We start from the raw sequence: 26,316 nt of genomic DNA on the forward strand, positions 1-26,316 counted from the left end.
CAGAATGAGAAAGGCCTTTCTAAGTACAAGATAAAACCCAGATAAGTACTACACTCAAGACCCAGATAGAATGGGGACACTGGGCGGCCTAACACTGTCAGCAGAATCCAAAGATAAAACCGCTACAGAAGAAGGCAAGTGTCTGGCCTCGAGAGAAACATGACCGCTCAGTTGGCTTCTTTTCTGTGTGTGTGTGTGTGTGTGTGTGTGTGTGTGTGTGTGTGTGTGACAACTGGGAAGAAGATGTGGACTGAGGATGTGAGGCCCGTGATAAAATCCAAGGACATTTACACACCACAGTTTTGTGTACATAGTGCCACTGGTGTGGGGGACAGACCCTCAGAGCTGTGGGGCATGAGCCAGGACGGTCCCCACTGCAGAGCGTGTGGCACCATCCACCGCGATGTGTGGCACAGTGCTGTCCCTGAAAGAAGACCCAGAGACCTTCCGGAGTTCCCTGAGCGGAGATGTTGACTCTGCACTGACGTGCACCTGCCGTAGTCGTGCGTGCATGTCATGCATAGCCGTGTGGACACTCACGCGTACATACACCTGAGCGAGCACCACCCGGAGCCAGGATGGGACTTACAGCTCCCAGAATCCCCCTGGCGCTGGGCCCTCTCGCACACACCACCTTCTTGAAGGATTAAACGTACCGACTGCTTTACACAGGGATCTGCCCTGCCTGCTTCAGAAGCCTGCCGAAGTGCCACACGCAGGGACCCCGGTGTGACCTCCCGTTATCTTTGTGAGAGTGGCTGTTTCTCTCCCAGCGATCGCAGGGCCTGCTGTGTGGAACCACGTGCATTTCATTCCATCAGGATACAGCAACCTGGCATCGTGATTTGTTATCTGACTGGAGGGGGGGGGCATGTAGGCTGTGCCCAGTTTGGGCTGTGACATTGTACACAGCATTGTTGGGCCCCATGGACACTACCACAGAATTGTCTCCATAGAGGTGTGTGATATGTATATGGTGGCCAGTGCAAAACATGGAGAAAAAGATGATGGAAGACACACTTCTGACAGAATCCACCAGATGATGGGAACGTGGGGGCCTTTGGGTTTGGGGACAATGGAAAGTGGTGTGTGCCTCTGTGAGTCTTGAGCTATGAGCAAGAATTACTGATTCAAGGTACACCAGAGAAAAGAGGAGGCGGACGGCTGTAAGTGAACCAGGAGGGCCCACGTTGCAGTTTTAGTATCAAGAGGAAAAATTCTTCAATCCAACAACCCAGGCAGCTGTGCACATACAGGAGGCAGCTTGCTCAGAATTCAAATTCTGGTTCCCTGTTTGCCTACTGGGCCTCCTTCAGCAAAGCCTATGCCTCTCTTAAATCTTGGTGTGCCGTCCTGGGATCCGAGATCCGAACTCGACAAAAGCACGCAGCAAGATTGCTGAGAGAACAGCCTTAGTTGCAGCTTTTCGTCAGGACAAGTAATGAGTTCCCGCCTGGGCTGCAATCGTGTCTAGAGTGTGCATGTGGGTGTGTTTTTATACATGCGTGTGTGTGTGTGTGTGTGTGTGTGTGTGTGTGTGTGTGTGTGTATGCGTGCGCTCGTGTGCATGCACACCTGCTTGTGTGTGCAGTGAGGCCTAAAGGAGTGTCTGGCTCTCAGCCAGGCACACTGTGACCCAGCATGTGTACAGTTCAGGAGGAGCAGCATAGTCAGGGATGAGGGGACACAGCCGGGCTGAGTGGCAGCCACGGTAACTGGGAGCTGACATGCAGCTGACGGAGAGGAGAGTGCTCACACACGGGAGAGCGCAGGATTCAGAAACAGCCCAATAACCGTGGTAACTGGTGTTCTGGGGTCAAGCACGGGCTGGTAGGATGGGTTGGATTGGAATGTAAGGGTGCATATACGCACAGAAACAAAACTGGATAGAGACTGAGTGTCCGAGGGCACACATCCCTCATCCCGCTAGCGAAGACCAACAGAGGCAGATTTGTGTGCTTCTCAGCACGGTGGCTCGAGCAAAATGCACTCCCAGGATCCAAGAGGCAAGGCTGCTCAGCTAAGCCTAGCGCGTCTTTCTATCTCAACGGGCTCGTCACTTCTGGGCAAGGTCAGGAGGGCACGGAGGCTTTACCAAGGCTCTCCCACAGCCGGATCTGGGACCCTACAGCAAGCTGCACCGGATACTGACAGCCACAGACATTAGCAGAACCAAACAGGAAGGTGTGCATTCACACCGGCCTGAATGACTCAAGGGGTGGAGGAAGAAGGACGCTTTTCCCAGCGTGGGCAGTGAGCTAATGACTGAAGAGTGGGTTAGGAAATCACTCAGTGACACTTTCAGTCAGGAGAGCGTCACCGTGCAGGCTGAGATCAGAGAGTGACCCATCAGCACTCCGGGGAGACAGGCGCTGACGTCAGCAGCAGCGGCACAGACAGCATCACAAGGACGCTGGGAATGTGGCTCTGTGTACATGTACCGCCATGTACACGTACAGCCATGAGGACCTGAGTTCACTACCCACCAGCAGCCGTGTAAAAAGTCAGGCATGGCAGGGCACGTCTGCACGTCTGCGCCGGGGAAGCGGAGGCAGACAGTCTGGCTGAGCCAGGATGCTCCAAGTTCAGTGAGAAACGCCGTTTCAACAAGTGCAGAAGAAAACATCCATCTGAGGTGTTATTTGGCTAGTGTGTGTGTGTGTGTGTGTGTGTGTGTGTGTAAAAAACCTCCAGGTTCACATTCCACCACTGAAAAGAATTTGTGCAGGTCCATGAACCATATTACAACATAGCAAGGGCACACACGTGATACTTGTGCAACACAGCAGCTACCTTCTCTGCTCTTGTTTCCAATGACCTCCTGAGCGATGCACAATGCCCTCATCCCCAGATAGTATCATGTGACCTCCACTAAAGGGAGAGTCGGGGCAGCAGGTGGAGACATGGCTCCACATGTTGGGACCCTCAGAGTAGGACTGCTGCTTGGGATTAGACATGACTTTGAAACAGCCAGTATCATATCATCAGGGTTTACGGCCCAAATTACCCTCTGCAAAGAGCTGTTTAAAGTCAGCGATGGGGGAGAGCGGCCTTCGAGACTTCACGTCAACATTCAAGCCCTCAGCATAGCTCTATTCACATAGCGAAGTCCTTTGGATTAATGATTTTCTATTCGACTGTGTCCCCCAGCCTTGCTTTTGTCTTATTTGGACGAGGAAGGGACGTATCTTAACTTCTCATACTAGGAACTGGCACCTTGGGGGGGCCATGACAGTAATCAGAACCGAGCTCTGCACACGAGGAAAATCACATTACTGTCCAAATTAATCCACAAATGGTCACAATGCTAATAAGGTGCAGGCAGGGCGCGCTCGAGCATGTGTGCACACACTCACACCAAATACCACCTCAGGCTCCTTGACGCAGTGGGCAGAGCGGGACCCGGCACAACGCCCTCTGCAAGGCCCCTCCGGAGGGTGGAACCAATATCTACCCGAGGAAACACCAGACCAGCCCGAACGGGGGACATTCCACAGAGTCCTGAGGAGCTTGGGCTCTTTAAGCACACAAGGGACCTTAGAGACCAGGAAAACCCCAGGAACCATCACATAAAGCAGTCGACAAGGAACACATGACCCCAGGAGGTTCCATGGATCACAGAAATGTGTCCCTGTCCGGGCAGAGGCACCAAGTGTACTGTACGGGCTTTAACTGTGATCAGGAATGACTGTCTTTAAGTGTTTAGGGACGATAAATCACCACGGAATTTGTGCCCAGATGGGGGTGGCAAGGATGACGCTGAGGCAGTCAGCGTCATGTATTGACTAGAAGGGTCTGGGTGAAGGACGTTCTGTGTCTGTTCCATGGTCTCCTAACAGTCACCTTTACAGCTGCAGAGCCAGTTTGCATTTACTAAGCACAACTGGCCCAACACAGCTGCCCATTCTGCGCGTACCAGCTCCCAAATCTGACCAAAAGGCTTGGCTAGCTGTGAAGCACAGAGCTCTGTTAAGGGGAAAGTGGTGTCGCGGGACCAAAAGACTTCACCCAAGGTCACAGTAGGCGGGTTCTGAGTGAGGGCTGAGCCTACCTCTCTGTTGGTCCCACATTCTGTCTCCTTACACCCAGGCAGAGCTGGGCCTCCACGTCACCCATGGGTTTCCCTAAGGTCTTCTGTGGTCTGTGAAGCAGGAAGTAGCAGGGCCTGGGCTGAGCCCACGACTAGGGAAGGCGGCTCCAGGAAGTATCACGCCTGGGTTCCTGGAAGCAGAGTCACACCTCTGCTTTCAGCTCCAGGCTCTGCCTGCCTCTCTTGAGGCCATCTCTGTGGTCCTCGATTCTGGAGATCAGCGGATCAGGGCGGCTTTCCTCCAGCCCTGGGAAAAATCCTCCTGTCTATTCCTGCGATGCCAAGTCCTGTGGGCAGCACTCCCTCCTCACCACAGTGAGGTTGGGTATCTGACCCATGGTCTTAGACACATTTGGCCCCGGATCCCTGGCTGGAGCAGTGCTGGGCTGCTGGCTTCCTCCTGGCCAGGAGGAGACAGGAAGGATGACCTGCTTACTCCCTTGACAGTCAGTCCATGTGCAAAGGTCTATTTGCATAAACCATTTTGAAAGAGCTTGGGTAGCAAAGAGAAGATTAGCCAGTGGCACAGAGAGGTAAAACATCGGACGACCAGCCTCCAAATTCCCGGGTGGGTTGTCTAACTGTAGACAAGCTCCTGAAATCTTGGAACCTCTGGTTGCCATGGGGGATTTTCTCTAAGGGTTCAGAAGGAAAGGGAAACTGGCTGTTCTGAGCCCCATCCAAAGTGAATGTACCCAGTACTAAGGCAGCAGGCCTCAAGGGATGTGAGGGTGGGAGGGTAGCTGGGATGGCTCTCTGCAGGTGGGGAAAAGATAGTCAGAGTCATGTAATAAAACCAACCTATGATTAAAGAGTGTCAACAGGGGCTAGGGAAATGGCCTTACAAGCATGCGAATCCTAAGTTCAATTTCCAGAAACCATTATTTTAAAAACAAAACAAAACAAAACAAAACAAAACCCCAAGGAGCCCTAGGAGGAGGCAGCCTGGAGGCAGAGGCGGATGGATCATTCTTTGTCCAGCCAGCCTAGCCTACCTGACAATTTTCGGGCCAGTGGGAGAGAAAAAAAGGGCATCTGAAGAATGAACCCAGCTCAAGGCTGTGGCCTGACCTCCACGCAGCTGTATTCACATGAACTGCTCACAGATGGCACACTCCTTGTTTAATGTTTACTCACCATTTAATGAGCCAAATATTTAATCCTGTCTTTAATCACTCCTTCCCAGGAGGCACCTCTGACAGACGCCTATCCCCTTGCACAGAGGGACGACTCAGGCACAGGGATGTGAAGGCATCACACAAGTTCTCCCAGGGCCAGGTGGGGCAACGGAGTCCACAGGAAAGCAGCCTGGGCCGGAGAATCTTGCAACATACCCCACGGCCTTTAGAGTGGCGCAGAGAAGGGACCAGAACACCCACCCATGACCATCAGAGTCTTGACTGTCACAGAGCAAACAGTGCCCGGGAGGAAACCCACCAGTGTGGCATTGTGCCCATCGAGATTTGCTCTCAGGACTGGAGAGATGGCTCAGTGGTTAGGAACATTGGCTGCTCTTGCACAGGACCAGGGTTCGATTCCTAGAACCTAGATGGTAACTCACAACCATTTGTCACTCCAGTTCCAGGGAAACATTGCCCTCTTATAAGGTCTATTGAGAGCAAGCACTCACATAATGACCATACATACATGTAGACAAAACACACATAGAATAAAACAAATAAACCTAATAAGATTTGCTTTCAGTCCAAGAAGAAAAAAAAATGAGGATGGGTGTAGAAAAAAGAAAAAAAAAAAGAGGGAAAAGTCACATTCTGTCCTAGGTACTTCAGGGACAATAAAGAATAAATAACAATGGACACAGGCAGAATTGAATGAAAACAGAAGGCAGGGCACACTGAGATTTCACTACTTCCACACTCAGGGGAGGGGTTGGGGAAGAGGCACTGTGAAGAGAAATCTTCAGAAATAAGAGGGAAAGTGACACAGAGAAGAGACCTGCCCACAGGGCTTCCTGGAGGAACAGCCACCTCCCAGATCAGAGGAGGAAGACTGGCCTTATTTCCCAGGAATCCACCACCATGGCCAGACTGTGGGCTCTATGGCCAGAGAGGGAGCACAGGAGGTGATATCCAACCAATGAGAAGCTGCTGATTTATTGAGTGTGTCTCTTGGTCCAGGGAGCACCAGAGCCACCAAGGCCAGCTGAGGCCCAGAGTGCCAGCGTCATCCTAGTCGCCAGTGTCTGAGGTGGAGCCGGCCCAAGACTTGACACTTCTCACACACTCCCAGGGCCACTAGGAGTCAGGGCAGCCTCTTAGTCATTCCATAGTCTCCTTGAGTTTTGAGCAAAGGCCTACAGGTGTGCAAGGATCATGCAAATTCTGCTAATGCAGCCTAAAAGCTATGAGGAGCCATGGAGGGGCCAAAGGAAGAAACCGGAAGCCTGGGGGTGAACCTGACTCTCGCTGATCCAGTCTCCTTACACAGCAGGACACAGGGATGAGTCACCTCAGCCTCCTCCGTACACCAGGAAGGGGTGGACCCTCCAGGTGCTGCAGCTGGAACTCCGGGTGGCAGATACACGAGTGGTCTTGCGGGTGACATACAGACTAACCAGGCTTCATAGTCACGGCTGTTCAAGAGATCATGAGCAATGCTGACCCTGGTTCCAGAAGCTTCCAGAAACACAGGTCACGGGCATGTTGTCTTCACTGTCTACACTTGATCAAGCTTCGCTGGGCTCTCTTCCCTCCAGTAAGTCAGCAGAAGGTTCTGGAAGAGGCCTTGCAGTGGCACAGAGCGGGGCTTGGCCTAACTTTGAGAATTCTGCAGCCCCCGTGGTTTTCTCACAGTGGCTGCAGCTTCTGGAAGGACAGTGACTCTTCAGGAGATTTTGCCATAAGGCACTTGGGGCTATATGCTGCGCCCTGTCCCATGACCACCATCACTCTAGCCTCGGGGTGTGACTTCCTTACAGGCGGGGCTGCTTTCAAAGCCGCGATGCCATGAAGCAAGGATACAGAGGGTGGTCCTTCAGGTTGGAGTTCTCAGCTGAGGACACAAGAAGCCTGCAGAGGAAATCGGGGCAGGGCCAGGGAGATGGTGTTCTCTGGTTTAGGCGGAGCCAGCTGCCAACACCTCCATCCCAGGCCTCCAGAATGAGCCATAGTGAGCTGCAGAGAAACGGCACCTCCTCCAAGGGAGGGCATCCGCTCCCACGAGGGATAATACTGTTGAATCCTCACCCCCAGCTGTGCCCGTAGACAGGAAGCAGGCAAGAGGCCACAGAAAGAGCCCAGGCCTTCAACCCCGGAGGCCATAGTGACCACAGGCCCCACTGAATGGTGCTGTGCTCCCAGCTGTCGCTCCCAGTGTCTCACAGGTCAAAAGCCCCACAAGGACATGAGTGTGATGGCTCAGTGAGCAAAGAAAGATCCTTGTTGTCAGGCCTGATGATCTGAGTTCGAGTCCTGGGACCTACAGGGTAGGAGGAGAGAACTGATCCCCACAAGTTGTCCTCTGACCTCCACGCGCACAAAATAATTTTTAATACTCCATAACAGACCGAGGTGGCACAGACACGACTGTGCGTCGGTACTAATCTTCCCCTCCTCTCAGCATGGACCATGACTGTGCTTCAGTGTTAATCTTCCCCCACCTTTCCAATGAGAGCCCAAGGGACAGCCACTTTGTGGCTTCCTGAGTATGCAAGCACAGGTGCTGAGTGAGAGCTCAGCTCTTAAGGGACAGGAGAGGTGCTACTTGGAGCTCACTGCTCCGTGCTCACCATCTTGATTTTAGCTTTAAGTTTGTGCCACACAGAAGAAATCCAAGGGGACATGGGTCTTAGTGGCTCTGCTCCTGCAGGGTTCCACTGCTCATCACCCACTATTCCAGGGGCTGTGACTACCCTCCCTCTGCAGTCTCTGCTGTGGGAAAGCCCAGGAATGGCAGCCTGGGTCCCCCTCCCATCCTCTTCCCACTGGTACCTCGTGTGATAGGCTTCGGTCTGGCCTGACAGTGTTGCTCACACTCACAGCCACCTCATCCAGCTTCTGCAACCCCAGCTCTTGACTCTGCTAGGGTCATTGGCCAAGGCCCATTTTGTCCCAGTTAGGAGGTCCCTGGATGGGTCATTGGCAGGGCAGGAGGAGAGCTCAAACACTCTCTATAAGCCAGGCTGCTTTGGGCGTAGACAGACTAGTTCCTACCCTGGTGGAAGTAGCTTCCTTATTGAGGAGGGACACCTGTCCATCTGGTGGATGACCCGTGAGGCCACTGAGAGTGCTCAGGAGCCCCAACTCCCAGCTCTAGCCCCTCCCCCACCACACATACAGGCACACAGATAGATCCTGGCTCCAGAGCTCTGACTCTAGGCTTTTTTACCCTTGAGGACAAGGCTTATGGCAATAGGACTAAACAGGTCCTAGGGTGTCATCTCTACATTGATTCTTCAGGACCTTCAGGCTTCCCTGAGAACTAAGTTGAACCTGCTTCAGCGACTGGCCTGATAGGCACAGGCCTGGTGGCACCAGTGACAACAATCTCAACACACCTCAGTGACAGAAGACCAGAGACATCAGAGATCTCAGTTGGGGGATGCTCAAGTGCAAACCACAGAGGTTGGCAGGGCAGAGAAGGGCAGCCAGGAGCAAGCAAGTGCTTGGCATGAATCCTGTCTTTGTTCCTGGGCTGCCTGCCTGCCACCACCAAGGAGCCCTGGAGTGAGCTATGAAACACAACAGACAGCAGTGAAGAAACAGCAGCTCTGCAATCCAGATGTTCCTTATCTGTAAGCGGCCAAGCCAGTTCTGCAGCTGTTGGTCACAGCCTGCTTGACGGCAGATTCACAGAACAATCTCCTTAAACTAGCAAGCTCCTGGTCAGCGCACACACACTTTGAATGTACTCATCCTCTCTCCAGCTCCAGAATGCTGGGTGACAGATCTGCATATCGGGCTGGAAATCTTGCTACTACCGTGGAAGGGCAGCCTGAGGGAAATCCCCTCCCCCTCCCCGGTATCCACATAAGCAGTGTGTCTTCCCTTCCCTGTGGAGGGGGCTGACTCTGGACTTCCATCACAGAACGGCAAAGAGGTACATCAGAGGTTGTAAGTCCTCATTCTCGGGAGGGGTTGTGGCTATTCTGAGTCTGCCTTTAGGCATTCATACCGCACAACCCATCAAGCTTGCAGCAGTGAGCCCCGTGGAAAGGACTGCATGACCAGGAAACAGGCCTGGCACAGCCATAGCGCTTAGGAGTGGATGGCTCCAGCTGAGGCCACAGCCCTGCACACAGCGTGACCACGCCCTCGTGGGAGACCCTGAGCCAGGAAGACTCACCGAACACACACAGGCACTGGTTGTGAGCTCGGGGGCAAAGCGCTATTCAGTCAGGGATGGAGAACGGAACCAGCTGCTGCACATCGTGTGTTGGGTCTTAGGCTTCCCTGTCTGTCAGAAGCAGCTTTGAGCTCTATACTGACAAGCCTGGGCCCACAGCTGAGCTGTAAGCCTGTGGCTCCTTCCATTGGCAGGTTGAATGAAAATATGGATTGAAGTCACACCTCAGAAGATGACAAGGGGCAGAGGATGCCACCATCTTCTCTAAGCTCCCCACAGATTGGTAAATTCTGAGGGGCGTGGGTCAGCCTCAGGCTAAGATTATGTATGTATAAGTCCTGTGATATATAATGGGGAGATAGAACCCAGGGCCTTGCACATGTTTAGACAAGTGTCAGGCCTTTTTTTTCTTTTTAATTAGGTTTTTTTTTTTTTTTTTTTAGTGTATATGGGTGTTTTCTCTCTCTGTGTGTGTGTGTGTGTGTGTGTGTGTGTGTTTGTGTGCGTGCGCACGCGTGTGCACACACCACATGCATGCAGTGATCCCAGAGGTCAGAAGAGTACGTGGATTCCCTGGAACTAGAATTGCAGATGGCTGTGAGCTGCCATGTGGGTCTTGGAATTGAGCCTGGGTCCTCTGAAAAGCAACCGGGACTCTTTACCAAGAAGCTGTCTCTTCAGCCTGAGTGGTGGGTCTTAAACACAGAAATCTGTGATTTTTTTTTTCCCCTTTACCACGTCTCTACAGTCTGGCATAGTTATGAATATGTGGACAACTGCCAAGTCCTGACTTAAAACCATTCAAAGGCCCCCACTGCTGTCAGTAGAAAGGCCAGATTCCTCCTGACAAGGCTCCTGGGGTCACCCGGGTAGCCTGACCTTTTCAGTCCAGCCCCTGTTCGTCCCTCCTCCTGTCTGGAGCTCTGCCTAGTTCACTCATCTTTCCACTGCTGTTAATCTCAGGCATTACTCTCTCCCAGGCACCACACTCCACAGCCAAGGTCAACTGTAACCTGCTTCCACCCACCACCACAGATGCCTAAGGGTGGAGAGTGCGAGCATTTTCCTCAGCCCTGCACCCCCCCCCCCCCACACGCAACAGGGGCTGGGGGCCGAGTTGAATGACAAGGAACCCACTGTAGGTGCCCATCTTCTGGCACCCAGACCTCCATCCGGAGAGCCCAGAAGGGTGACAAGCTCAATAGTCAGGATGGCAGGGCAAGCGGGAGTCACACCACCTCAGGAGCAGCCTCGGGGGCAGAGTCAAGATCCCGGATCTAGCACCTGGCCTTCCTACAACAGGAATTTCTAGTCTCATGTTCCTCTCCTACTCAGCTGGACGTCAGGGAGAGCTTTGTCCAGTGGCAAAAACAAGGAGTCCTTCAAACACCTGTCCATTCATCACCCTCCAAACACAGCAAAAAGGAGCTCTCGTCCCAGCTTGGAGGCTGAACTTGAGTTAACTGACCTGTGAATACTTCTATCCTCAGCTCTGGCTAGGACTGTCCAGTCCGTACTCAGCAAGAACCTGCTGAGGCCTGCCTGGAACCCCGACACTCTTCTCTATCCCAAAATTGCCATAGAGTTCATCCAGAGGCCTGCGAGGGGACGTGGCCAGTTTTCAGGACCGATTCCTCTCAAAGCTGGACAGCTGTGACGCTGACCAGCACCTGGGACACAGCACACACCCCACTGATCATGAAACCAAGTCAGAAGTGATCCCAGAGGGAACTGGGGGTCCTTCCAAGGCCTCTTGGGGGCCACCAACCCCCAGCAGGAAGCAGTGTCACCTCTGGCCCTTCTTCCCTCACCTCATTCCTGAGGACCAGTTTTCAGTGCGGTTGTTTTGTTTCTCGTGGTCCTGAGGGTGGACACCAGGGTCTCACGCACTGACCCACTGCGGAGTTCCACTCGCCCCCGAGCCCCTACCGCAAGCCTTCTGCAAAGGCCCGCTTTGGAGCTGCCAGTATCACCAGCCTCCTCACAGGTCTACCGTTCGGCTCACCACGTGCCCGAGGGCTCCCTCACCTCCGCGCACCTGCAGATGGGGAATACACCTGCAGACAGCTCTTCTAAACCGCTCAGAACCCAAACCCACCTGGCTCAGAGCGTCTCCATGCATGTCATACCAAACCCACGCCCGCACACTCTGAGACTCCCTGATGACCACCAGCTACACATCAGTAGGCCTTGGAGATGCCCAGCCTTGCACAAAACATCAAAAGACAGAGAAAAAAAATAGGCGGAAGGAAGCCATCTGTGTCAACAAACACACTTCAAATCCCTGTTAACCACACATTACAAACATGTAAGGACACACTTGGCATCAGCAAAGGATTACGGTACGCCGCTAACCAGCGAGGCCGCAGAGAAGCATGGATGGTTTTGGGTCCTGCCCTAACACCAGAACTCTGACACCAACACTGACACTGACTCATACAATAACCCTTGTGAATAAATGCATAACATTCAAGAACCATGCCATCAAATGTTTTGACTATGGCATTCTTTGGGGGGAAAATAAAGTTGAAATGTTACAAAACATTTTCTGTCAGTTAGGAAACAAATTTAACCTGCCCCCCCCCCATGGGCCATGGGCAGACTTGGTGTTCCGGGTGTGCCTCAGACCTTACAAAGCTGGCAGTGGGGGTGGGGGGCTGTGCTGGATCACCAACCCACTGGCATAATACCCCACCTGCCCTATCAGAGTCACGGAAACAACTAACTATACGGTTGTTGGTCCTGGAGAGAAACTCCCGCCGCTGAAGTTCTGAAGGGTTATCCCAGAGAGAGCTCTGGAGGTCCAGGGTCATACAGCTCAGACTGGGTCTTTTTTGGAGGGGGACAGGGTTTCTCCGTGTCACTCTGGCTGACCTGGAACTCAGAGATCCACCAGCCCCTGCCTCCCGAGGGCCGGGATGAAAGGCAGCGTGTGCCACCATGCCTGGCTCAGAACACCTTTTAAAAACCACAGCGATGTAGACGAAATAAAGTCGGGAGCCCTATTGTGCCGTTTCGGTTTTCACTCTTCAACTTGGCCAGGATTTTGTGTGGCTTTTTGGTCCCCATCTCCACCCCACCCCTTTCAATTACAGCAGCGTTGAAAAGCCCGTACAACTGCCTGTGCGTGCAGAGGCATTTAAATTCCCTCGAGTCGGAGAAACCTAAGTCATGACCAGATGGGGAATACGGTCCCGGGCTGGGTGGTCTGCCAGCAGCAAGCCCTTAAAACGCGCAGGCCTCAGTTTCTCATTCCCAGAATGGGCTGGCCTTCCCAGGTTAACTGAGTTCTCCGCCTTGAGCCCGGTTGAGCTGCTTCCTCCGAAGCCAGCTTCTTTTCAGTCGTAGGAGGTGTTGAGAATGATCTCGGTGTAAAGTGACCCTTGGGGTTCTGGGGCTCAGGTGCAGCGCCCCAGGGGACAGATGTGGAATCCGATCCCATGCTTCACACCGGATCGCCCAGACTCACCAGGGTCTCCACCTCGTCTCTCTCCAGCAGCTTGTACCGATGGTCCTGGCCCAGGAAGGGCAGTTTCTGCAGAAACTTGAGGCGTCTCCCCATGGTGAGCTGGCGTCCTGGCTGCTCCACGGCCGGGCGTGGGGCGGGCCGCAGTCCCTGCCCGCGTCCCTGGAGCCCTAGCGAGGCCGCGGCTGCTGCGCGCCCAGGCTTCCCCGGCGGCCGGGTTGCCCGGGAGCTGCCTACCTGATCCTCAGGTGAGCTCCGCCCCTGGGCAGGGCTGCAGCGGCGCCGCCCTCTGCACACCTGGCCCGCCCCGCTGGCGCCTGGACCCCAAACTCCCAGGGTCAACCGCGGGGGCTCTGGAAGGACCAGGAAGCTACTGTGTGGTCTTAGAGCTGTGGTTTTTTGTCCAAACCTGCCAGAGTATGAGAATCATCTGAAAGGGGGAAGATCTTGAGCCAAAAGCCTTAATTGGGGTGGTGCAGCTGGGGCCAGTCAATCATCTGACCTCTCCGAGCCACCTGGCTGCATCTGTAATTGAAATACAGCAGGAAGCTGAGACCTTACCTCCCGGAGCCTTACCTGCACCTCCCAGGGAGTGTCCGTGGGAGTAGGGAAACTGGGGGTACCACAGCCACGGGTGGAAGATCCCTGAATGGTGGGTGAGTGTTGTATCTTTCCTGAGTCTTTGGTTATTGCCCTGTCAACTAGCCATCAGGACGGCGCCCCCTTTCCAGGAAAACGGGGGGGGGGGCGCCCTGAAGGCAATGTGATGCTAGCATCCTGAAGGGCTCAGCACAGACCGTGTTTGCATCAGCAGCACGCTGGTACACTGCAGCAGGGAGAGGGGTGGGCACCCACTCTGGGCTGCCCAGTGTGTGCTGCGGAGAGCCATGAGGCTTCGGGGTGCACCAGGGCCCCCAACTCCACAGAGCAGAGAGGGCTGGGCCAGGCCCCATCCTGGGTTTACTTTTCACCACAGGCAACTGATCAACTGACAGCGTATTCTTGTAACTAAACTCCCCCCCTCCCCCGTTTGACCAAATATCTGCCACCTGCCTCACTGGCTCCCCCAAGTGGTGAGCACTGTAGCCCTAGCCAACCTGATGGGTCACGCCTGTGGGCTTCACATCTCCCCTGCATCCTTCTTAACAGAACCAAAGGGCCTCCATCCTGTTCCCCTTCCCCCATCACAATGCCTGTTCCCACCAAGACCCCTCCCCCAGCCTGAGATTTCACCCCACCCCTACTGCACCTCACCCCCCCAGTTCCAAAAAAGAAGGGAAACTGGTGTATTCCCTCAACTTTCCCATCCAGGCCACTTTCAGATGTGTGAGCTTAGGTGACTTCTCCCACCTCTCTCCACCTCGGTTTACCTCTCCATGAAGTGGGGGGGAGGGGTGACACTATCTACCCACCTGTATGAGTCGGGGGTCCCAGAACGAAATAGCACCCTCAGGCTGAAAGCTGAAGTGAGAGGCTGTCCCCAGAGATGTGGGAACAGGTAGGGGAGCTGGCAGGGACCTGAGATAGGGCCTGCAGGATAGGCACTTAGAGAGGACAGAGCCACTCTGTGGGAGTTGGAGCTTGAGGGGAGCGGAAGCCAGCAAGCCACGCACGGGTGCCAGTCCAGGCCTGAGTCCCTGGGAGAAACAGAAGAAGGTATTCTGTGGCAGCAGCCGAGAAACTTCCGGAACAAACGCCAGGGCCTGTTGTGCTGGTGAGGGCTTGTGCAGTGGGAGACCTCTGCCACCTCCTGGCACTGCGAGCTCCCGGCAGAGGCTGCGGTTCGTGTGGAGAACAAGTGGGAATGTGGCTCCCCTCTCTCCTGGGTCCTCTGCAACTTGTCTCCTGTGATTCTAAGAAGGATGCCGTGGTGGCGTGGAACCTCTCAGCTTCCCGGCTGTGTTGCTGAAGGGGGCGAGGCCCCAGCAGCAGCAGCAGCAGCAGCAGCAGCACTGGGTTGGTTGGTCTTCCCTCTCCCTCCCAGAACAGCCCAGCTCCTGGATCCTCACCACAGCCTCTCTCCCACTGGATGTATGGCAGCTAGAATTTGTGGGCAGGTATACGAATGCGCAGGAAGCCCAAGCTGAAACACTGGGTGTTTCGTCACGGAACGACAGCAGATCATGAAAAGATGCGCATGGCGACGGGACGAAATGGCTGGGTGGGCACGCTCAGTCTTCAGAGACAGGTTTGCACGTAGCCGCCACACACCTCTGCTGGAGTTTAACTTCCTGAACATGCAGGCCATGTTCTCTGGCCATGTCCATGGCAAAGCGTGCTGTTTGTAAGCTGGGGTAGCGTGGACTTTCTGGTCCTGTGGTCATGTGCTTTTTTTTTTTTTTTTTTTAGGGGGGGTGAACAGCAGCCACTTGATCTGACCCGGGGAGAAGAGTTTTGACATTTCCTTTCCAGCCATTCTCCCGTTCTTCCTGAGTTCACGCTTCCCACATTTGTGTTTCTGGTTGCCTCCCTCCACCTCTCTCACGCTTCATGCCTGCTTTTTGAGGCAAGTACTCTCTGTGGTTCGTCTTTTGCTTTGACCTGGGGTAAGCAGGGCTCTTGTACAGCTGTGCCCAGCAGTGACACCTGGGGCTTCTCTTTGTTTTCAGCTTCTCAGTCTTGTCGCTTGTCACATCACAGTAGCTCCTATGGCCTTTAATTTGTCTTTGAGACATTTTGGTGATTTTATCTCTTGGTAATAAAATTTTTATTTTCAAGGCATCCTTCTTAGAATCATGGGAGGCAAGTAGCAGAGGACCCAGGAGATAGAGGAGACACGTTTTATTTCTAGACTCTTGGAAGATTCCAGAACCCACACTTGAAGGACTATCCTCAGAGAAAACAACCAGCTAGGAAGCCTTGAGGTGTGCAGGTTGGAGATGGCCCTGACAGCTGGGCCGGGGATGAGAGCCAAGGGCGGAGCCTGACCAGAAGCATGTAGCCTTTCTTGAAATGTGTGCTCTGGACTCCTTGAGCAATAAGTGAGGTCACATCGGTCAACTCCCTTCACTCTCACCTTGAAAGTGGAGTCCTTTCATTCTGTGTGAATTAGCTCCCGAGAATGCATCTCAAAGAGCAGGCCTGACATAATCTCAAGGCGCCTGAAATTTATTTGGTCATAAATTACACTCCCGGGTTTGGCAACTGAAGGCATCCTCTTCTGAAAGGCTACGCCGCACACAGGTGTATCTCAGACATGTTTTTACGTCGTGGGAGTGAGCTGGAGTGACGCCTCCTTGCACAAACACTTCCCCTGCTCGTGGGCTGGTAGCACTCACGATAGTACGACCAGGGGAGCAGGTGTGGCACGCCTGTAATCCCAGCACTGGAGAGTTGGGGGTGGGAAGATTGCTGTGAGTTTAAGGCCAGCCTGAGCTACAGTGTGAGACCTTGTCTCAAAACAGCAGTAACAATACGTTGTACGGTTCAAGAAAGCTAAGTCGCTGGGGAAAAAATATCATTGATTCGACACTATTCTGTGTGTGTGTGTGGTCATGTGTGTGAAAGTGCAGAGGCATGTGTGTGTGCGTATGTGTGGAGGTCAGAGGTCAACCTTGTGCGTCTTCCTTAGTGAATCTCTACTTGGTTTTTGAAACAAGGTCTCTCACTGGTCTGGGCCACCCCAGTATAACTGGGTGGCCAGGGAACCGTGGGAATCTGCTCCTCTTTGTCTTCCAAGCACTGGGGTTCCCAGTGTCTTATCACATCTTGGACTCTGCCTTTGTCTACCTTTGCCTCCTGCGTGCTGGGATTAAAGGAGTTCACCACCACTGCCCTGCTTAGTGTTTGTGTGTGTGTGTGTGTGTATTTGTTTGTTTGGTTAGAGGCAGTAACCAAACAAACAAAAAAGTGTGTGTAGCCTTGGCTGTCCAGGACTGGCCTTGAACTCACAGTTCACATCTCACAGGAGATGGAGAGATCTGCCTGCCTCTGCCTCCCCAAGTGCCAGGATTACAGGTGTGCGCCACTGAGCCCATCTTGTTTGGCTTTATTCGGGTCCTGGGGATTGAACTCGCCTTCGTGTTTGCATGGGACATGCTTTACGGACTGAGCCATCTCCCAGCCCCTCCACAAGATCTTTTAAGCTGTTGTACAGGGATGGGGGACAGCCACAACCACAGCACACTCTGGCCCTGTCCTCTCCTGTGGGTGAGACAGCCGCCATGACTCTCTGTGTGGTGCACTGCCAGGCGGTGAGGGTGGCCGGCTGACTAACTGGGTGAAGGCACGTCCCTAACCCCTGCCGTGTCACTTTTCCACTGTCGTGACAAAAATGCCTTAAGGAAAGATTCGTTTGTTCTTTCCTTTGTTTTTTACCCACAGTTTCAAGAAGTACATTCCATCATGGTAGGGAGGTCACAGTGGCAGGAAAGTGAGGCGGCCGTCACATTGTACACAGTCAGGATGTCAGGAAGCAGAGAGAGGTGGCCGCTGGTGTGGCCAGCTGATTTCTCCTTTTTAGGAAGCCCAGGACCCCGGCCCAGGGCATGCTGGACCCATCTTTAGGCCAGTTCTCTTTTTCTCTTTCCACCTCAGTTAGCCCAGATAACCCCTCAGAGAGAAGCACAAAGCTTTGTTTTCATGGAGACTCTAACCCTATCCTGTCAGCCATCGCATCTGAGGGTAGATCCTTATCTGGAAAGACAATCTTCATTGGTCTTAAGCCCCTGGGGGTAAATTCAGCCTGGGCCAACTCTGGGTCCTGGTTGTGGGGTATCCCCCAGAGAAGACTGCCTGGACACAGGTCTAAGCCAATAGAAAGTCTTTGCTAGCCAGCTGATGGCTACACTGTGTGTTCCAGATCCCAGTGTACACTGAGCCTTTCTCATGTTCTGGGTTGACATACTTCAGTGAACAAGAACAGTTAGCCAGAAGCAGAACTACAGAAGGCAAAAAGCAAGGTTAGTACACTTAGAGACTTTCCCAGAACCGTGGACTTTGATTGATGAGGCCTTTGTTTTGGTTTTGGCAGGTGTCTCCATGCTGAGTTTTACAGCCTGAACGGTACTTCCACCATGGAGTCAGTTGTGCTAATGTCTCAGCCAGGGCCCTGTTACAGTTCTGACTCCAGAGCTGGTGATGTCATCAGAGTGACAGGAGTGGAAATAGGTAAGCGCCGAAGCTGAAGTGTCACCAAGGAAGACCCGGGACCACCCAACCCCGGGAGAAGCTAGAAGGACCCTGCCCCAGAGCTGCAGAGGGGCTGTGGCCCTGCCGGCACCAGATTTCGGGCTGTGACTTCTGGAGTGGAGGAATAAATCCTGGGAAGCCTTGAGGTGTGTGGGTTGGAGATGGAGATGGCCCTGAGAGCTGGGCCAGGGGAGGGGGGTGAGAGCCGAGGGTGGAGTCTGACCAGAGCTGTTCACTGTTACAGCCCAGAGCTGGCAACAAGCGACAGAAAGAATACTGGGGTGGGAAGGTATAGCAGGGGCAGGGCTGGGGAGCGGGGAGATGGGGATCCTCCAAAACCGGGTGGGTATGGAGTGCCATAGTGAAATCTGCACACTAATTTTAAAAGGGGGCTAGGGTGCGGTGGGGGCTGGAGAAATGGCTCAGCAGTTAAGAGCACTTGCTCTTCCAGAAGATTCCAGATCAGTTCCTAGCTTCACGTAAGGGAGCTCACAGCTGCCTGTAACCCCAGCCTCTCCAACACCCTCTTCTGACCTCCGTAGCCTTCTGGCTTTTACATGGTGCATACACATATGTGCAGGCAAAACACTTAGACATAAAATATAAATTTTGTAAAAAATAAATCTTTGAAAAAAAAAAAAAGAAAAAGAAATAAGCAGGATGGCCTGGTGGGGGTGTTCAGTGGAAGTGATTGGCAGGTGACTTAAGGGCAGACAACCGAGGATGAGGAAAAGGGTCCTGGGGAAGAGCAGACTCAAATCACAGAGGGCACCGCCAAGGTCAGAGACAAAGGCCTGGCAGTCTGGGCCACGGCTGCGGGATCCCCTTCCCGTGTGGACTTGCTCTCCAGACCTGTTCTGCTACGAGCACTTCTCCACAGCCTGCTGACATCAGTGGCCTCTCAGAGTTCTCATTCCAGCGGGAGGGACAAGCTCCTATCTGTTCATGGTGATACCAGGGACCCAGTGAAGGTGCCCCAGGACACTCTGGAGCCCAACGGGTAAACACATAGCTCGGATGCCTGGATCCCTCCTCCTCCCACAGCTATAGGCATCTCTATTTGGTCATAAAATCACAGGCAAAGGGTCATCTTCACTGGGCTGACCCTTCTTTCATAGTCCTTAGTAGCCACCATAATTGTTGACACCTGACATAATGATGTATCTGTTTACCGAAGGGTTTTCACAGGTAGAAGGCAGAAGTCCTTGGCTTTGAGGACTTCAAGAAAACTTCTAGATGGTAGACATATAGATGAAAATCTCTGAGCTCTCTCTTTACATGTCCTCCCCAGGCCAATGTCATGGTGTGGTAGGAATTTGTGGTTCAGCATAAATGGCTCTCTCCTATGGGCCGGAGAGATGGCTCACTGGGTCACACGCTTGCTATGAAGACTGAGGGCTCAAACTTGGGTCCCCAGAACCAAGGCAAACCATGACACAATAGCCCGCATCTGTGACCCCAGCACCCCTACAGCAAGATAGGAGGCAGAGACAAGGGAATCCCCGGCAGCTCCTGGAATAATAAGAGCTAGCCTGCTTTACCCAGGGGTGAACCGGAGATCTAGTCTCAAAGTCAAAGGGGAGGGCTGATGCCCAAGGTTATCCTTTGACCTTCACCCACACCAGCACACATGCATCCCACTCTCCCACACAGAGATGAAGGAGAAGGTGAAGGAGGAGAAAGAGTGGCGGCAGGGATTAAGAGAGACACCTGTCATTGATCTCCGGCCTCTGCATGCTCACGCTCACTCATGCATGGACACATATGAATACACACGCATGAGCGAAGCAGGTGGCGTTGGAGAGGAAGAGGCCTTCTGCAAGGCTTTGAAACATGTGCCCATAAGGCACTTGCCAGTCACAAAGGAGAAGGGGTCAATTGCCAGGGGGCCAGGGAGCCAACGTAGCTGTCACCAGGAAGGGACAACAGTGTCCCCTGCCCAGGTCAGAAAGAGGCATGGAGGGCACATGTCACCTCAAGGGTGTTCCTGCCTGAAAGCCCAGCCTGAGTCTCAGTCCTGTGGTGTTGAGCTTTCTTAGGGAGTCTTTCTATCCACCCGCAAGGAGGGCAGTGAGTGACAGACCAAAGAGACGATTCCACGCATGTCTGGTGTGATGAGCTGGGGAGCATGGCTGCCCCAAAGGCAGTTACATCCCCGACAGTTCCCACCCAAGTGTGGATGATGCACAGATGGAATATCCATCCTGGGTCTTCTCCTGACAGCAGTGGCCACCTCACAGTGTTACACAGTGGGGATGCCGGTCACAAAGGGAAGGTGTCCCCAAAAGTCACTGGCTGATTCCTTAAAAAAAAAAAAAAAAAAAGTAGCCATGAGGCATCGGGAAGAGATTACAGAGCATTCCAGAAGGAAGGTCACCAAAGATGCATCCCAGTCAAATACATCTTGCCATCCTGAACTCAGAGGAAAATACTTTTGCTTTCTTCCGCAGAGGGCATCATGGGGCCAGGCGGGTGCAATGAGCTCTGTGGGTGACGGTTCTCGGCAGCTTTTATTATTGGACATTGTGCTCTAGTTATATGAGAGAGAGGCCCTGTGTTTGGGGACATGCACACATGCACACTGAAGTTTATAGGGGCAAAGGAGAGCGGGGGGGGGGAGGAAGGAGGGAGGGAGGAAGGGAAGGAGAAAGAGAAGGAGGGAGGGAGTGTGTGAGAGCCGAGGGAGGGGACTAGTAGAGGATACTTGTGGCTCAGAAGGTTGGTGCTACTGCGCTCCACTTGCGGATTGTCCTGAAGATGCCATGGAATAGTTAGCACAGATGGGGGGTGGGGTGGGGAGGGTGGGAGTGGGGGGTGGGGGGGGCCAGGCCAGAGACAGCATGGTGGAGACACCTGCATGGTAGTGGTCCATTCTGTTCTGATGGGGGTGAAAGTCACCTACACCCATGCAAGTTGCCCAGTGGCACAGAACCCGCACGCTCGCCCCGCAGCCAGGCCGTGTTCCCGCCTCTGATGTCACACTACAGCCATGTAGGACGTAACTGTTGGGGAAACAGTTCCCCCTACGATTCCCCACACCTGCTTATTCTCTCTGCCTCTGGAGACCTGGGGCCATCTTGACACCATTTGGTAGCCCTATAATTATTCCAAAATAAAAGTTCTTCTGTGGATCCCCCAGAATGCCTCTGCCCACCCATGTGAGCTAGAGTGATGCCAACTGTCTGTCCCCCATGGGCTGTCATCCCACGAGAGCCAGGCAGCATCTGCCTTTTCCCCATGGCACCCCCAGCCCCTGGAAGAGTATAAGCAGTAGGTGCTTATGGTCTGTCGCTAGATAAGCAACTGAGAGAGCTGTGGCTAGCCTTAATGCAATATGCAGCCAAGGATGGAGCAGAACTCTTGACCCTCTTGCATGCACCTCCTGGCTGCTAGGATAACAGGTATTAACCAAGAAGCCGGTTAATGCCATGCTGGGGATTGAACCCAGGGCTTTGAGCATGGAATTATCTACCAATTAAACTACATACCCAGCCCAAAGAAAGACTACCACTTGGACAATGCAGGAAGAGCAGGCACCAGCGGCCTGTTTAACCAGTAACATTGGGCAGATGTCTACAGAGAGTCAAAGGATGGAGGGGCTGGATGGTGGCACCAGAGGCAACCCGGCAGAATAAAGCCTGGCTCTGTGCTCAGGTTCTGCTCCTCCATGCACTTTGGCACCCCATTCTACAGCACAGGAAATGATATCAAACAATGAGGAGCTCCACCCAGGTCCCCTAGGTCTCTCCCTTCCAGGTTTCAGCTCCATCGCCCCATCCATTGCCTTGGTGTTGGTGGCTCCCCCTCTGACACCCTGTCCCTGAAGTTTGGGAGTCATCCCTGGGATCATGTGCAAGCTCAGAAGGTAAAGTGTGACCTGCCTCCTCCACCCCCTCCTTGTCTGCCAAGGCCGCTTCCAAGCCTCATGTCCAGACCTTCTATGAACCAGAGACAGGTTCCAAGATACAGTGTGGCTGAGTAACTACCATATAGCCACAGTGAGAACAGAGGGAAAGTCAGATTTCATGGCCCTGGTGTCTACAGACTATAACCACAACACCTCCAGTTGGACTGATATGGGGTCATATCAGTCCATCTGTGTGACAGTCCACCCATCCATCTGTCTGCAAACCCAGTTCAATGACCCCTCCTATAGGCACGGTAGGAGGCTGGGAGTCAGGGTGAGAGTGGAGGTGAACATGCTCCATGCTGATTATTGGGTCCCTCCTTGGAAGCTCTCAGTCTTTTTAGGAAGGCAGATCTGACCTCTTGATCAGTTGCTGGTTCAACGCCGCTGTCAATGACTACTGTGCGGCTGGAGGGATGTTGGGGTCAGAGATGCATGAGCTCTCAGTCCAGGAGAAAGGCAAGGATTACAGTGTCACCATGCAGAACCTGAGAAGAACATGGTGCCATGTTGGTCTCTCTGGGAGGCCCAGGATAGGGTGGTGGCAATGGACCTGATGGATGACCTTGCAGGAGTCTTGTTGGGGGAGGTGCACATATCCTAGGTGAGAGACCATTACGTAGGCTCTTGGTTGGCAGGCAGGCAGGCAATCAACAAGCTTTCTCTTGGCCCGCTCTGGAAGCAGCACCTTTGGAGGTGGCTCGCAGGCCTTCTCCAGCAAAAGATAAGCATCGCAGCCTCCATGTGACAGCAGGGCTGAGCTCAGCTCCAGCTAGACTCCCAGGGGACCTCGGACCATATCTCAGCCCATCTCAGCCTCTCATCTGCAAAGGTATCAGTCCACATGGGGCATACAATATCGCAAAGGACCCATGAGCATCCCTAGTCTGGAGAGCCTGGGGGACCTGACTGGGTTGGCAGGTGTGCTTGCACAGGAAGGAGAGCTCAGGGCCTCAGTCATGCGCTGCTGTGATGGGCAGAGCTGATGTTTGAGGATGAGCTCCCTCTCTTGACTCCCACGGTACATCTGTGGTGCTGAGCCGTGGAGGAGATAAACGTTTCCATTTTGGTCCCAGGTGTGGGAAGTGGGACTGATTCAGAAGGGCCACAGCAGCAGACTATTTGCCTCATGCTGTCTACCAAAGGCTCTGAGAGGAGCTCTTTGCCAGCTGCAAACTGAGGACTCTGGAGAGAGAATCAATACCAGAGCCCAGGGAGTCAGGAAGATCTCCTGAAACAAGTTGGAGATCTCCTGAAACAAGGATTGGACTGGCTCCAAGGAACCCGACGACTCTAACCAGCAGGAATCAGTTAAGAAAGAAAGCTATGCTCCCTCTCCCACTAGCCCTTTCTCTCTCCTACCTGGATTGGGGTGGAGTATGGAGAAAAAGATAAAGAATGTAAATAAAAGAACTTTTAAAAGTACACCAACACTGAGCCATGCTGGGACCTGGCCGAGGAAGGAACATCACTGCTCCTCAATGGAGAAGCCGTTCGTGGGCGCCTGCAAGCTCCAGGCTCCTCCATGAGTCTTTGGGCTGCAGTGTACGTTATGTTGGTAAATTATGTGTTTTTTGAGCTTGTGGAAGGTGGAGAGTGGGAGGTAGGAGGCCTTTGTTTCCTCCCAAACCTCCTGTTCCAGGTTGGACTGGACTCCTGGATCTGGACAGCCCCCTTTCCAGCTCCTTTTTGATCCTGGGCCAGTTGCACATGGCCTCGGGTGGTGCTGGAGTAGACAGAGGGTGGAAGGCACCTGAAGGGGGACCCACTTTCCTGCAGCTACGGGGCAGGAGTCACCATGGCAGATGAGACTTTTCAGTGATATGTCTCCCTTGGAATCGTGCATGCTCCTGTAGGTAACCCTACCCCCAGTCCTGTAAGCATCCTAGTTTGTTTTCTGTTGCTGTAATAAAACATGGACCAAAACCAACTTAGAAAGGAAAGGGCTTATTTGGCGTATTACATACTCTTATTACCTATTCTGGGTCATAGTCTATTGAGGGCAGCCAAGGCAGGAACTCAAGCAGGGCAGGAACCTGGAGGCAGGAGCTGATGCGGAGGCTGGGAAGGGGTGCTGCTTACTGGCTTGCTCCCCACGGCTTGCTCAGCCTGCTTTCTTATACAGCACGCAGGTCCACCAGCCCAGGGGTGGTGCCGCGGCTCCCTAATGAGATGGACCCTCCCACATCAATCACTAATCAAGAAAGTGGCCCACCGTTTTGTCTGTAGGCCACCGTGATGGGCCCATTCGAGGTTCCTTTTTCTAGATAACTCTAAAACAAAAACAAAACAAACAAAAACAAAACCAACCAACCAAACAAAAAATAACCAGGACAGTAAATAAGAACAACAGACTCATTGGTGGCCTTATTTCTTTAGCTGTGAAATATATGTGTGTGTATATACATGTGTGTATACATATACACATGTATATATTCATACATGTATGTACATGTAAAAACTTACTAAGACTGGTTCATAATCTTAAAGGGTCAGAACTGTAATCCAGCAGTTTATAATTTGCAATGTGTTAGTAATAAACTGTTGACTTCCCGGAAGGAACGTCCTGACTGGAGCCTGGGTAACAGGAGCGGGAGGCTTCCTGTGGTGTCCCAGTGGCAGCTGATGGCGGACGGCACACAGCTAGTGACCAGGTATGACACTGCTCCGCAGTTACTCGTGAAATGACAGTCAGCCTGCCCCTCCACGCTCCCTGTCTTCCCAGCTGGCTGGGGCAGCATTCCTTCATCTAATGGGCGTTGCCATCTCCAGACACCTGTTGGACCACTCTGAGTGTGACCTGGTGAGGAGCTGGAGTCTCTGTGGGCAGCAGAGGCAGGCTTGGGGTAGGTGTGGATTGGGGAGGTGGCCGAGCTTGTCCCTAGCTATGAGATTTAGGCACAGGGGGCATGGCCACCATGGAGCTCCATTGTTGCCGCTTTGTGACTGTGGCCTGCTGGACTTTCTCTCCCTGGTCTCGGAGTCCAGGGCAGGATTTTTGCAGGATGCAGGTCCAAGGTGGTTCTAATAGGCCTGTACCAACCCAGAGGATGTGCCCTTTCAGCTTCCTTTTTTATTTTTTCCGAGACAGGGTTTCTCTGTGTAGCCTTGGCTGTCCTCAAACTCACAGTGATCTGCCTGCCTCTGCCTCCCTGAACACTGGGATTAAAGTCCCATCAACCCAGCTTTGGTTCAGCTTTCAAACAGGACAAACCCATTGAGCAAGTCTAAGCCAAAATTAGGGGAGCTAGATACTGAGGACCCCACAGTTACTGCCTGCTGCCAAGTGAAACACTGTCAAGAGCTCTCTCTCTCTCTCTCTCTCTCTCCCTCCCTCCCTCCCTCCTTCTCGCCCTCCCCTAGATTTATCTAGCCTACCCTCTTTTCTCCTGCGCTCACTACAGTGTATTCACATTTGTTCAGCATTTTCTTTGTGCCAGACCCGGGGTTAAACCTTTCACCACCGGCATCCCCGATAATCCCATGGTAGTCAAGGGGAGGTGCAGCTTTTGTTGTTCTAAGGGCTGGAGCGGTCAGAGGAGCTGCCCAAGACCTCCAGGTGAGGGTCAGGCTCTGAGGCAGGCTCAACTACATGGCTGTTCTGCTGTCTTTAGCTAGTTGGCTGGTGATCACTTGGCATGGCAACCCCAGAGACCAATACTCAGAAACTTAGCCTCAGACATTCCCCCACCTCCAGGAAGCCCTCTCTGGCTCCTCCCCAGGAGCTTTCTCCCACACTTCTCTCACAGCACTGAAGGGCTCAGACACCGCACATCACCTTGACTCAGCCGGGTTAGGTCACTGTGCCTGCAGGAGGGAGGGTTCTGAGATCTAGGGTCCTGTCTGCTTTGCCCAGGATCATGTGACCGCCCTAGGGAGCAGTACAAGAGGACCCTCCCTGGGGGTCACAGATGCCGTGCATGGTAGCTCAGGGCCACCTGAAGGGGACCACCCTGCTCTTGCCTTAGATCAGCCTACTGATCTTGAGAGAATATCCTAGAAAAGAAACAGCAGGGTTAAAACTAAAAGACCTGATGGAAAACCCCAAGATGGACCGAGCCAAGGTCAGCAGGACCAGGGCACAAAGCGGTTATTTAATTAAATCTGTTCTTACAGGGAAGTCCTTGTTGAGGGACTTGGCCCCCGGGAGGCCACTGGCCTGGGGCAGCTTCCAGCTTGCCTACTCTCCCCAGCTCCCCAGGGCCCCTCCCTGCTGTGGGGACTGTGCACCCAGGACTCAGCCACTCATGTTTAGAGAATCCCTCTGGCCCCAGGAGGCTGGCATCCCTGCACTCCTGGCCAGCCACCAAAGGGTGGCCTCCAACACAGCACAGGTAAGGATATTAACTAGTCACAGCCCTAACTCAGGCCTGAGACGGCTGAGTGGGGGAAGGGCTGACACCAACCTGATGACCTGAG

General features: G+C 53.3%; 1 protein-coding gene across 1 annotated transcript in view; it reads right to left on the reverse strand.

Moving 5' to 3' along the window:
- Window positions 1-13,112, reverse strand: part of Atp2c2 (ATPase secretory pathway Ca2+ transporting 2) — a 61,980-nt gene extending 48,868 nt beyond the window's left edge. The window contains exon 1 of the mRNA XM_060391886.1: window positions 12,864-13,112. Coding sequence (XP_060247869.1) covers window positions 12,864-12,956 — 93 coding nt within the window. The 5' untranslated portion in view covers window positions 12,957-13,112. The remainder of the gene's footprint in view (window positions 1-12,863) is intronic.
- Between the last annotated feature and the right edge of the window lie 13,204 nt (window positions 13,113-26,316).

The sequence above is a fragment of the Meriones unguiculatus genome, chromosome 10 (assembly GCF_030254825.1).
Source record: "Meriones unguiculatus strain TT.TT164.6M chromosome 10, Bangor_MerUng_6.1, whole genome shotgun sequence".
NCBI classification, from domain to species: Eukaryota; Metazoa; Chordata; class Mammalia; order Rodentia; family Muridae; genus Meriones; species Meriones unguiculatus.